This window comes from Ursus arctos, unplaced genomic scaffold, assembly GCF_023065955.2.
Source record: "Ursus arctos isolate Adak ecotype North America unplaced genomic scaffold, UrsArc2.0 scaffold_6, whole genome shotgun sequence".
Taxonomy (NCBI): domain Eukaryota; kingdom Metazoa; phylum Chordata; class Mammalia; order Carnivora; family Ursidae; genus Ursus; species Ursus arctos.
The window spans coordinates 79,001,829-79,014,415 of record NW_026623078.1 but is presented as its reverse complement, the minus strand read 5'-3'; the positions used below and the strand labels follow the sequence as shown (position 1 = coordinate 79,014,415).

At 36.9% G+C, this 12,587-nt stretch overlaps 1 protein-coding gene across 1 annotated transcript; it reads left to right on the top strand.

The window, feature by feature from the left end:
• The first annotated feature begins 409 nt into the window (after nucleotides 1-409).
• Nucleotides 410-12,160, top strand: LOC125281075 (60S ribosomal protein L32-like). The gene is made up of 2 exons (XM_048212705.1): nucleotides 410-416; nucleotides 11,719-12,160. The coding sequence occupies exons 1-2, from the start codon at nucleotides 410-412 to the stop codon at nucleotides 12,126-12,128; spliced, it is 417 nt and encodes a 138-aa protein (XP_048068662.1). The 3' UTR covers nucleotides 12,129-12,160.
• The last annotated feature ends 427 nt before the right edge of the window (nucleotides 12,161-12,587 follow it).

Below are 12,587 nucleotides of genomic sequence, written 5' to 3'. Positions count from 1 at the left end.
GTTATTAGGTTTAGATTATCAAAACTATTTGTGTTGGGAAAACAGAAATGACATTTCAGTCTAGGGTAACACGCTCAACTCATGCATTGTGGTGCAAGCTGAAGCCTTGAGTGAGAGATTTTTTGGATTGGTTTCATTTTATTCATAATCTAAGGAGTATTTTATGTCTCCTGGTTTTTCTTTCTTCTTCCCAGTTTTGCTAAAGAAAATGAGGCCTGATCTCACCATACTAAAGACTGATTTCCCTATCAGGGCCAGTGGAAAGGAAAGAGTGCCCACGATGTAATGAGCTCTGTGTCAGGCACTTCCAGCTATGACGCATCTGCTCTCCTAGTATCTAGAACACCGCAGTGCATTCATTTTCTTGTGTGTTTGAGTTTCTCTTGGAGGACCCTGAGTCTTTCGCGGTATGGAGGGTATGGCTCTGTCCCATTAATTTCTGTATTTCCAGCACCTATACTTATGTTCATTCAAGCCAGTGCTATATTCAGCTCAAGTTGACCTATAGTTTTTTGGTTGGTTTTTGTTGTTGTTTTGGTTTTTGGTTTTTGTTTGTTTTTTAATGGGCAGCGTCCATTCTGATGGGGCAGTGCTCATATTTTACTAGTTGGTAAGTATTGTAAATACTGGTACTGGTTAGGTGTTCAGAAGGTATTGAATGGATGCATTTGGTTCTCACAGTACACATGGAGCTAATATTATTACTGCAATCTGCAGATAGGGAAACTGAGGCTCAGGGAGGGTTTATGCAATTCCCACATTCCCTCAGAGCATGGGAGGGAGCCGGAATTTGAAATCTGTTCCGTCTATTCCAAAGTCCAAGTGCTTTCTCTGTTTTGTGTTGCCTGTTATGAATCTTTAATTTTTTTAAACAGTCTAGTATTGAATACTTAGGGCGTTTCATAACTCAATTTCTATTTTTTAACTCTACATCATACCGGAAAGAAAACAGGAAAAGGATTTGTGTGTAGAGCTCATTTCATATATTACTGTCTGCCAGTCAGGCATGAGCAAGACTTCCAAGGCGTCTTTAGACAAAACACACCGTAATCCATCAAGTTTAAGGCGTTCATATGCAAGTAGAAAATCCCATAATAAATAATCAAAACAGAATTAACCCTCATGTCCTTTTAAAATCCTTGCTTAAAGATTTGCATGCATCACAATGAAAAACACAAGCTTGAACTAAGTGAACATTTGTGTTCTTTAAGCCACCCAATTTGTGGTATTGTTAACAACAGCCCAAGCTGACTAACAGTGGAAACAGCTTTTTCTGAGGGAAGCCTGGTTGAACCAAGATCACACTGAACTTAGTTGACCTGTAACACAGATACTGGTAAAAATGAGTAGTTACCAGATATCGTATTCTCATGCTCTAAAATAAATGTTGTGAGTCAGTAAACACTCAGGGGGCCCAAGTTTGTAGAATCAATCCTGTAAGAAGAGAGAACAAAAAATGTTTTTGAGAACATGCCAGCTTTAATGGAAATTTTTGGCATTTTATGAGCAAGTAAATTCTCTTTAGTCTTTGTAAAATCACGGGAGTAGATAAGGCTTTTAACATTCTGTTCATATTTCAGACTTTTAGGGGGGCAGTTCTTCATTTTACAAGGAGTTGATATACTCAATATTCATCATTGAGAAGTATGAAGATGTTTGAATCTCAATAAAGCAGAACGTCTGGGATGGGCTTGGCATCGTATTTTGTTTAAAGTTTCCTAGGTTATTGTGATATGTAGTCAGGATTCTCAAACACACTAAAAATCTGCTTCCAAAGAATACTGTACTGTGGACCTTCACATATGATCCCTCTCTGCTCCTCATGCCCTTCTCCCTCCTCCATTTAATGTTCATTAAATGCTTTTTCCTTCTGCAAATTTCCTTTTTGACAACAAGCATTTCAGGCAGAATACGTTGGTCTCTCTTCCCTGGCCCAGAGAACCAGTTCATGATTAAGATGCGGTGCTGGCCTCACCGCGGGGTACAAAACCTCCTACATGCCCCTTAGGTTCCCAGCCCCTTGCAGTGCGCATGCATCAAATGTTAGCAAAGAAACAGTCGTTTGACTTGAGATAAAATACTTCAACTCTCTGAGTGTGTTGACTCTTCTAGAAGGAATTCTTCCAACTCTGACATCTGGGAATTCACCACAAATAAATCGCATATCCAAATATTAAAGTATATAATGTAGAAACTTCAACTACATTTTTAGAAAAGTGTTCAGTTAAAATCCTGTTAAAATGCAGAGACAACAGAAACACACAAATCTATCTGGGTGCAGGCAGCCAGGAGAGGCTCAGGGATGCCTGCATATGGGCTTCGGCTCTCAGATCTAGGCACAGTGAGCGGCAGAAGGCATGGACTGTCTCCTGACCATTGGGTGAAGGAGCCGCAGAGCTTTGGATGGGGTTGGACTGTTCTCATATTGTTTTGTTTCACATCTGCCTCGCTACCAGTAAAGAACATTTACTATCTATAATTATTTAATTAACCTTGTCTGTTCTTGTTGACAAACTAAAAGTTAAGTCATTTATGGTACACATCATAAATAAACTGGAAATCAAAAGCCACTCACAGTTACCATATTGAATTCTGCTGATTAAAAGCCCTAATACACTTGCTAGTGTCTCCTTATTGTGCCTGCTCTTTGAGTTGATGGTAGACTTCCTTTGTACCTTTTGGTAATGGATGAAATGTAGGTCTATCTGTGATGATTCCGAGTAGAATTTCCACAATCGTAAAATGTCAGATTTCGCTGAGTATGTTGCCCACACCTTTACCTCATAGGCTTTGAGAAAGATAAGACTTATTTAAGGTTTTTAACCAAGGATTCCCTGTCCAGCACTCCTCTGAGAGCAATGGCATTTATGGCAAGTTCTTCTCCCCCACCCTAAAAGGGTCACTGTCTCTCAACTGCTCCCCAGGCCCTCGGAGAAAGAGCTGTCTGTCCTCAGTCCCTGGTGTAAGCCTTGCTTTCTCCATGCCTCCTTCTCTAACGACACTCTCTAACCACACCTGCCCTCCAGAACTTCCTTTTTCTGACATCAGTGGTCTGTGTTTTTCCACTAGCCCCTTTCTCTCTGTATATAAAAATATACAAGCTTCCTTCCTCAACCAATCTACTTAAAATAAACAAAAACTGCCTTTCTTGATTATAGGGTAGCTATGGAAAAATTATAGACTCCTACTCTACTATTCAAGACAGAACAGTATAGTCTGAAGTAAAAAACAAATAACAAAAAGAGCCACCAAAATCTCAGTGGCTTAACACAGAGTCAGGTAGTGGTGGCCCGGGAGATATTCCGAGGCAAGTATCCTGAATAATGGCTTAGCATTCAAGCCCAGTTCAACATTCGTCACCCATCATCACCCCAGTGGAAGAGAAGGTTGGGGAATTATATACTGGTGGGTCATCACTTCCACCCAGAAGAGACTCAGAGCCCATTTCTTCTCACATTGCATTGGTCAAAACAAGTCAAATGGCCTTGCTGAGGGCAGGATATACGGTTGCCTTGGACAACCAGATGAGGGGGGATTCCTGGGGCTGAAGGCATACATCCTATGTCCTAAAACCATGACAATCTCAGGGAAATCAGAATGCCTAGTCACCCTGGGGGGAATGGATATTGGTGAGCGATAGTAATGTTGACCCATGGACTATTCAAGATACTTAAACTTTCTGACCCTCCATGACTTTGGGAAAAATGAGAATAATACTGCTCTGAAGCTGGCTGTGATGGTTAAATGATATCATGTTGTATTAGGGTTTTCCAGAGAAGCAGGACAGAGAGATGAGAGGGATGGGGGGGGCAGATTTTAAGTAACTGGGTCACATGACTGTGAATACTGATAGGTGCAAAATTTCAAGCAGACTGGCAGGGTGGAAATTCCAGCAAGGGTTCATACTTTTGCTGTTGCAATCTTGAGTTACAAGGCATAATTTCTTTCTCCTTGATGGACCGTAAGTCTTTTTTTGTAAGGCCTTCAACTGATTAAACGAGGCCCACCTACATTTGGAGGGTACTTAAAATCTTCTGATTAAATGTTAATTACATGTAAAAAGAATCCCTTCACAGCAACATCTAGCCTGGTACCTGATCAATCGAGTGGTCACTATAGCCTAGCCATGATGACGCATAAAATTAACCATCACACAGCATACAGTATTCCTAGCATAGGCTAGCTTCTAGGTAATGTCCAGTAAATGTTAGAATCTTTTCTTCTTTTTGAAGCATTTATGAATTTTTTCAATATAGACAGACACTGATTTTTTAAAAAAACTTTAAAATCATTAAATAGATATATTGTTGAATGATATTTCACAATATAAAAATTTGTCTGACTGTTTATGGTGATTTGATAGACGATTTACTTAAATTGTATGTTTGAGATGTACATTTAACAAACCTTGATTAAATATCCATATGCACTTAGAACTTCTCAGGGCACTAAGGCTACAAATAAGAAGACAGGGCCTACCATCATCAGATCCCAAGGGCCAGTGGCAGTGACCTATATGGAAATATGTTTATAATCCAGTGGGGTGGATCTTGTAATAGTGTAAGTGCAAAACAACATGCAAATACTGTGGAGGGAGAAACTAGCTATGCCAGAGGCTCAGAAGTAGTTCTGTGAACATGTGACTTTTATGTTGGCAGACAGACAGTGTTTGAAAAGGAGACTGATGATGGCGCATTGCAAGGCCAGAAGCAGGGAGATGTGAAGAACATTCCTGGTACAGTCTAGTGGTGGTGAGACACTCACAGGACCTGGAGAGCAAAATGAACAGAATGTTGTCTTTCAAAATCAAATTGGACCTCCTCACACAACTGTGTAGGAGCCTCTAGGGCTCTCCTCTGCCTGTAGGCTGCTGTTGAACATCTTAGCATGGCTTGCTATGTCTTTCACAAATAGAGCCCTTTGAACATTCCCGTAATTGTCTCTGAGCCTTCCTCTACACCATGTACCTGCTGGGGACAGCATGCTAATGCTCCTTCCTGCAGTCCTCAGCTCATCCTCTAAACAAACTTAATTATTTTCTCCTCTGAGCCTCCATATGACCCACATTTATTTCTTTGTTGGCACATAATACCCTGCAATGTAGTTGTTTATGTGTCTCCATGTCGTTGCCCTATGCAAATAGAGCTTTTGTAGAGAAGGGGTCATGTTTTATGCACTGCTGCATTGTAGGGTCTAGACCTGTGACCAGCATTTACTGGAAACTCAGTATATGCTGATGGAATTAATAAATTACAAATGAAAACCAGGAGCTAAATGTGTAGCTGTTGTTACGTGGAAGGTAATGTATTACAAGTTAAATTAAATATTTGTGACTATTTTAGAATGAGTATTGGTATTTTTCATGATGTTAGTGTCATAACTGGTAATGATGCTGAAAAAGACAAATGTGTTGAATTATTTCTCTTGAGATTCTAAAAAGAATTGCATGTTTTCTATTATGCAAATCCAGAATGTTGAGTCACAAACAATAGACCATTGCCTCTGGAATTAATGAAAAGAAAGATGGAAGTAAACCTTAGCTATAGTTTAAAAGCACTTGAAAATGGAAGTCTCAAATAAACACAGCTACAGCACAAGCTGGGAAGGGCTAGGAAAATATTCTTTTAAAAAATCCCTTTATTTCTGGATTGAAATTTATTCTTTTAAAAAGTTATTCCCCTTTATTTCTTGAGTAGATTTGCTACAGGTTTGCCTTTTTATTGTTGTTTCTCCCTGTAAAAGTAACTTTGATTATTGATTTTCTTTATCCTTTTTGTTTATTGTCACATTAACTTTTGCTGCTACCACTATCCTTCTTGGCCTCCACATTCTTTAAGTTTTGTCTTTTTTTCTAGCATTTATATTATTTTCTACTGACGTTTATTGTGCATACAAAAATCATAAATTATGAGTGCAAGTTGGATGAATTTTCAAAATAGGAGCACATGGGTGTAACCACAACACAGATCAGAAAATAGAACAATACCACCACCAGCCCCAGAAACACCCCTTGTACCTCTCTATGTCACTCTTTGGCCCTCCTTTGTGAAAGTAGCCACCATCTTGATGTCTAACAACACAAACTGGTTTTGTCTATTTTTGCAGGGTATATCATATATTCTCCTTTTTAGCTGGCTTCTTTAATTCAATATTGTGTTGTGATATTAACTCATTTTGTTGCACGTATATGTAGTTTACTCATTTTCATTGGTATGTAATATTCCTTTTGATGAATAATATACAGTGATTTATTTATCCATTCTATTAATGATGAGAATTTCCATTTCTCAATAGTATAAGTAAAATGTTGTATGAATATCCTTGCACTTGACTTTTGTTTCTCATTGATCTGCACTTCTATTGAGTATGTATCTAGAAGTGGAAATGCTGGGTCATAGTTGATGTGTATGTTCAACTTTAGCAGATACTGCCAAATGGTTTTCCAGAGTGAAATGAGAGTTACAATTGTTTCACATCTTTAACTGTAGATGCTATAGTTAGACTATATATATGGCTTTCTGGTGTAGGGTAGTGATATCTCACTTGGTTTGAATTCACATGCTTCTAACTGTGGTTTGCAACCTCCTAGGGAGCTTCCCAGGTGTGATCTGAAACATGGAGGGCAGAGAGAGACTGAAGAAAGAGACTACTCCAGACTGGTGGTGGCAGGTTTAATAAGCAAGGGGACTTACTTAGGAAGCTTCCCTTGGATGCCACAAGAGGAGTAGATCTCTGCATCTGTCTGTCCAATCTTAAATGCATATAGAGGCCTTGACTGGCTTTAGTCACATGTACCTTCCAGGTGATCTCATCACCAACCACATCACTATCTAAGGCTGTGTCCTTGGGGCAGCTTCTGGGAGTGGGAAAGTCAAGTGGAATGCACATTCCACAGGGGAAGGAGTGAGGAGCCTCTGATTACTGGAGTCCAACTCACAAGTCAGCCAGTAGTCATATCCTCTCCATGACCTCCCCCAGCACTAATGATTTATTAAGCACCTTTTTTTTCATTGTTTATTGCTATTTGGATATCTTCTTTTATAAAGTACCTGATCTTTTCTGTATTTTTATATTGGGTTGTTTGTCTTTTACCTATCAATTTTAAGCCCTGTCCATGAATTCTGGATCAGGTGTTTGTCAAATACATTTCTTGCAAATATCTTCTTTCACCTAGTGCCTTTTCTTTTTGTTTTTTAAACAATGGTTATTGGTGGAAATTCTGTTCCTAATTTCAATGCAGTCTAATTGTTTAGCCTTTTCCTATTGGTGACTTTTCTATCAGATTTTAAAAATCTTTCCATCTCCAGAAGTCACTGACTTACTCTCCTATATTGTCTTGTAGGAGCTTTATTGTTTTACCTTTCACAGTTAACATATAGATCAGCAATCCACTTGGAAGTGAATTTTTATATCATGTCAGGTGGAAGTCAAGTTTTGTTTGATCATTCAGTTTTGGCTTTGTTTACTTACAGATGTCAGATTGGCTCAGCACCATTGATTAAACCTAACTAAACATGAATTCATACTGATGTTTCCAATTCTAATGCATGACCATATGGATCATTCTAACCTCTTGCCTTGTTTGTAAATTCTAACTCCCAACAGCAAAAAAACCTGACTCCCTTTATTTATCCTCCATTTACTTAATTGCTCCAGTCCGTTACAGTAATATCACGCTGTTTATTTGTATCCCCTTCACTGAGAGTGTTTCATACATTTGTAATATATTTAGGTTCTTTTGTCATAGTCTGCATTCTTTCTTGGGATGTCCTAATCTCGTAAATTAAAAAAAAAATTTTTTTCAACATTCAGCTTCACTTATGTGCTGTAAAGTTCTGAGGGTTTTTGATAAATACATGACAAATAATGTCATGTATCTAACATACAGTGTTATTTTAAATTACAATTGCCTGATAGAAATTATTTTTAGATCTTTTCACATGCCTATTTGTCATTTTGAGTTTACTTGATCTTGAACTCATAGGACTTCCTGTAGAATATTTAATAGAAATGGTTTTGAGCATCATTGTCTTTTTTTCAAATTTTATGAAGGAAAGTTTTCAATATTCCGTCATTAACAATAGTATTTACTGAAGTGTATATATACATTTCCTTATAGATTTCACATGGCAGTTAAGGAAAATTGATTTTATTCCTAATTTGGTTACAGTGTTATAATTTAGCCAACAATTCTGTTGCTAAAAATATGGTATAATTATAGTTTTTGACCTGTACATACAGATTGACCTGTAATTTTTTCTTTTTGAAAATGTTCTTACCTATTTTTGGTATTGGGCTTATGCTGGTACAATAAAATGAAGTGGAAAAAAATTTTTTTAATGTTATCTAGAAGAATTTGTGTGTAGTTCATTTTCTTCCTTAAACTGTTGGAGGAATTCATTGACCTGGTTATCAGTCTTGTAAGATTTTTAATGAAAATAGAAAACAATAACAAAAGAAACAAGTACAATAGGAAGATTTAGGATTATTTATGTTTTCTGTCTTCTCTTGTGTCAGTTTTGGGAAGTTTTAGGATTTGTCTTTTCAATGTAAATTTTCAAATCTATTGGAAAAATATCATTTCTAATATCCTCTTTTTATCATGTTTGTGTCTGTCAGATTTGTGGTGAAATCCCTTTTTATGTTCCTGATATTTGTAATCTGTACCATCATTCTTTACTTGATCAGCTTTCAAAAATGTTTATCAGTTTTGTTCTTCATTTCAAAGAATCAGCTTATGTCTGTTTATTTTCTCTCCTGCGTATTTCCTAGTTTATTAATTTCTGTTTTGATCTCCATCTTTTTTCCTTCTGGAGAAATTTTAATTATCCTTTTTCTTCATACTTCTCGAGATGAACATTTAGATCTTTGAATTTCCACTTTTCTTCTTTTCTAGCATGTGCATTTAAAGGTATAGGTTTAACTGTAAGTGTACTTGAATGGTATTTCTGATAGACATATTTTCATTACATTCACCTAAAAATGTTTTTTGATTTCCTTTTGGATTATTATATTGATTCATACATTGTGTATAAGCATATGTCTTAATTTCCAAATATATAAGAATATTTTTATGTGTTACTGCTTTCTAGTTTATTTTCCATGTAGGCAGAGAATAAATTCTAAATTGTGTTAATATTTGAAATTTGCTGAGACTAGTCCATTGCCCATCATTTGGTTAGTTTTGATGAATGTTGGATGGGTACTTGAAAAGATTGTGTTTCCTGAAATTACTGGTTTCAGTATTTTATACATATCAATTTGGTTAGTTTATGAGTTTATCATAATCAGTTAATTAAGTTTGTCTGAAACTGGGTTTCACTATAAAACCTGGTTTACTATTTTCTTTTCTCTTATTCCTAGGAATATGTAACAATATATTTATATGTTTAGAAGTCCCTAGAGAACATCTGGGATATTTATCAGCATTCCTTTTTCTTGGTCACCAAGAAATATAAGTTATATATTCCCAAAATGATGCTCTATTTAGCTGTTCAGCTCCTCAATCTCCTGGCTGCAGTCTTTTGGCTTTCTTCACAGATGAATAAGCAGGTGTCTTTGGTGATCAATGGGGAGGCTACCAGGCTCTTTACTGTGCAGTTCCTAATCTGTGGCATCTTTGCTTCTTAAGTATTGATTATCTCAGTAACCATAAAGTCTGTGTTATTCTCTCTAGCCTCAAGAGAGTGCCAAGTTTATGATTAGTTTCTCTATTCCTTAGCATTATCTTTGTGTTAAACTTCTCAGCCTGGAATACACAAAAATGTATTAATGCCTTGCAGGAAAAAGTTACATAGAAGATTTGACTCACCCCAATGCATTTCTCTTCTTTTTATGGTCCTCACTTTGGCTCCCTCAGTGACTCTTTGTGCATTCAAATTATTTTTGTATTTTATTCATCTATTCTCTATGTTCTCAGCAGGAGTTTTGGACTGCTACGAGCTAGGTCTTCATTACCAGAAGTAGAACTATTTTTGTTTGTTTGTTTCTGGCTTCTTGAATTGAAACTATAACTCATTTAATTCCCGTATTGTTGATTTTCACAAATAAATATATATCAGGCTATATACTTCTAAATATCACATTGACTTAATCTCCGAGGTTTTGATTTAATGCTTTCATAGTTCATTACAAAATACTTTGCAATTTTCATCATGATATTTTTCTTAACTCCTGAATAATTAAGAACATTAAAAAAATAACTTTTAGGCACATGCTTTTGTTTGTTTTTAAAGAAATTTTCATTAGTGATTTTGAAGTCATTTATATTGTTGTAAGAGAATGTACTATCAAAGTCTGGTCCAGGGACTGGGTCATTAGCTTATATTTGTTTGAAATGTAAATTCCTAAACTGCAGCCAAATGTATTGAATCAGAATCTCTAGAGATTGAGGCCAGCTGTCTTCTGTTTTAACAAGCTTAGTAGGTGATTCTTATTTACAATAAAGGTTGAAAAGCACTGGTATATATAACATTGATTATATGAATTTCTTGAGACTATAAGACTTATTCCGTGACTTAGTATATGGTCAGTTTTTTTAAAAGAGAATGTATTCATAAAAAATCCTATTTCTATTTGTTGGGTGTAGATGTTTGCATTACATTAATTGTACTATTTAAATAATTAAATAATTTATATACTTTCCAGTCTTCAATATTCTTGATCTGTTAGTTTCAGGAAGCATAAAACCATGTTTTTTTCCTCTTGCTATATTTATTTATTCACAATCCACTATGTGCCAAGTACTGTTATTGATATTTTTAATATTAAAGAATGAACATCTTCATTCTTATTAATGCTATTTCTTTTAAGTTACACTTTTTAAAATAGTGAGATGCCTATGTCTACATTCCCTTGCTTAGAATATGCATCATTTATATTTTCCTACTTATATCTAATCTACTCTGCAGTTTTATTTTAAGTGGGTCTCTTGTGATCAATAAGTTGTAGAAGTGGATGGCTTTCTTCGTATTATTGTGATAACCTTTGTTAAAAGGTTAATTAGTTTATATGTTTTGATTACAGGCATGTTCAGATATATGTCCATTCACTAATGCTTCTTTCCTGATCACTATCCTTTTCTAATTGCCTGTTTCTCCCTCTTATTTTGTAAGGTTGATAATTATATATCCCATTTTTATTGTTTGGTTAAAAAAACTCTCATATTTCCATTATCTTTATTTATCAGTACAATATGATTACTAAATATATATTCATCTATTGATTCAATGCAATTGTTTTCGTAGCATTAACAAATTGATTCTAAAATTTATGTGGAAATTCAAAGGACCTAGGATAGCCAAAACAATCTTTCTATAACAAAAAAACAAAATTAGGTAGCTTTCACCTGATTTCAATCTTAGGCTCGTCCAAGAACAGAAAAACAAAAGAAAGGGAAAAAAGAACCACCAGAACTTTTGATATAATAAAAAGAAAATGGCCTAAAATTTGAGTCATTAAATATCTAGCGAGAAAAGAGAGTAACACTAGGGCAGAAAAGTTACTGGAAAAAATTAAAGGTATAATAAACTGAGCAAACTCTAAGTAGGATAAATACAAAGGAAACCAAACAAGGAACACCAGAGTCAAACTAAAATTTAAAACAACAGTTTTAAAAATTAAAATCATCAGCTTAGAGCAAAAGACCAAGAGAAACCTTGAAATCAATCAGAGATTCAAAAACACAGTTTTGTCTCTTCCCTGGTGCTGCCTGAGCAGGGGGCAACCATCCCCTGCTCGGCATCACGGCCACCGTCAGAACTCTGGTGAAGCCCAAGTTCCTGAAAAGGAGGACCGAGAAGTTCATCCGGCACCGGTCAGATGGATACGTCAAAATTAAGCGCGACTGGTGGAAACCCAGAGGCGTTGACAATAGGGGGTACAGAAGATTCAAGGACCAGATCTTGATGTCCCACACTGGTTACGGGAGCAGCAAGAAGACAAAGCACGTGCTGCCCAGTGGCTTCTGGAAGTTCCTAGTACTGCTGCTGTGCAACAAATCTCACCGTGTAGAGACTGCTCATGGTGTCCCCTCCAAGAACTGCAGGGCCACTGTGGAGAGAACAGCCCAGCTGGCCATCAGAGTCGCCAATCCCCATGCCAGTCTGCGCAGTGAAGAAAATGAATAAACAGCTTATATGTGCGTCGTATTTGTGCTAATAAAACCGTAAAACTACCAAAAAAATAAATAATAAATAAATAAAAACAGTTTTGATGATATTGGCAAGACGGTGCGATACCCAGTTCTCTGCTTCTGTCTCCCCTCAGCACAGTGACTGGGCAGCCGTCCTTGGACAAAAGTGCCTTTGTGGGGGCTTTGGGACCCAGGTAGGAGATTGGGGAGCCCGGGTAGAGTTCAAGACCAAGAGACCCCACACAGGTGGCTGGCTGACTGACTGGTTCCGGCTGCAGGCCCAGAAACAGCTCTGTAACCCTGCAGACTAGGCTACAGCCTCATTTGGCCGTCACCAGCCTGTCACCAGCACCACATGCCAAGGGAGGAGGAGTTGCACCCACTGATACCTTCAGTAATAGGCCCAGAGACCTTAGTCTGGGCTGTGAACCCTGAAGCAACCTGTGACCTGGCT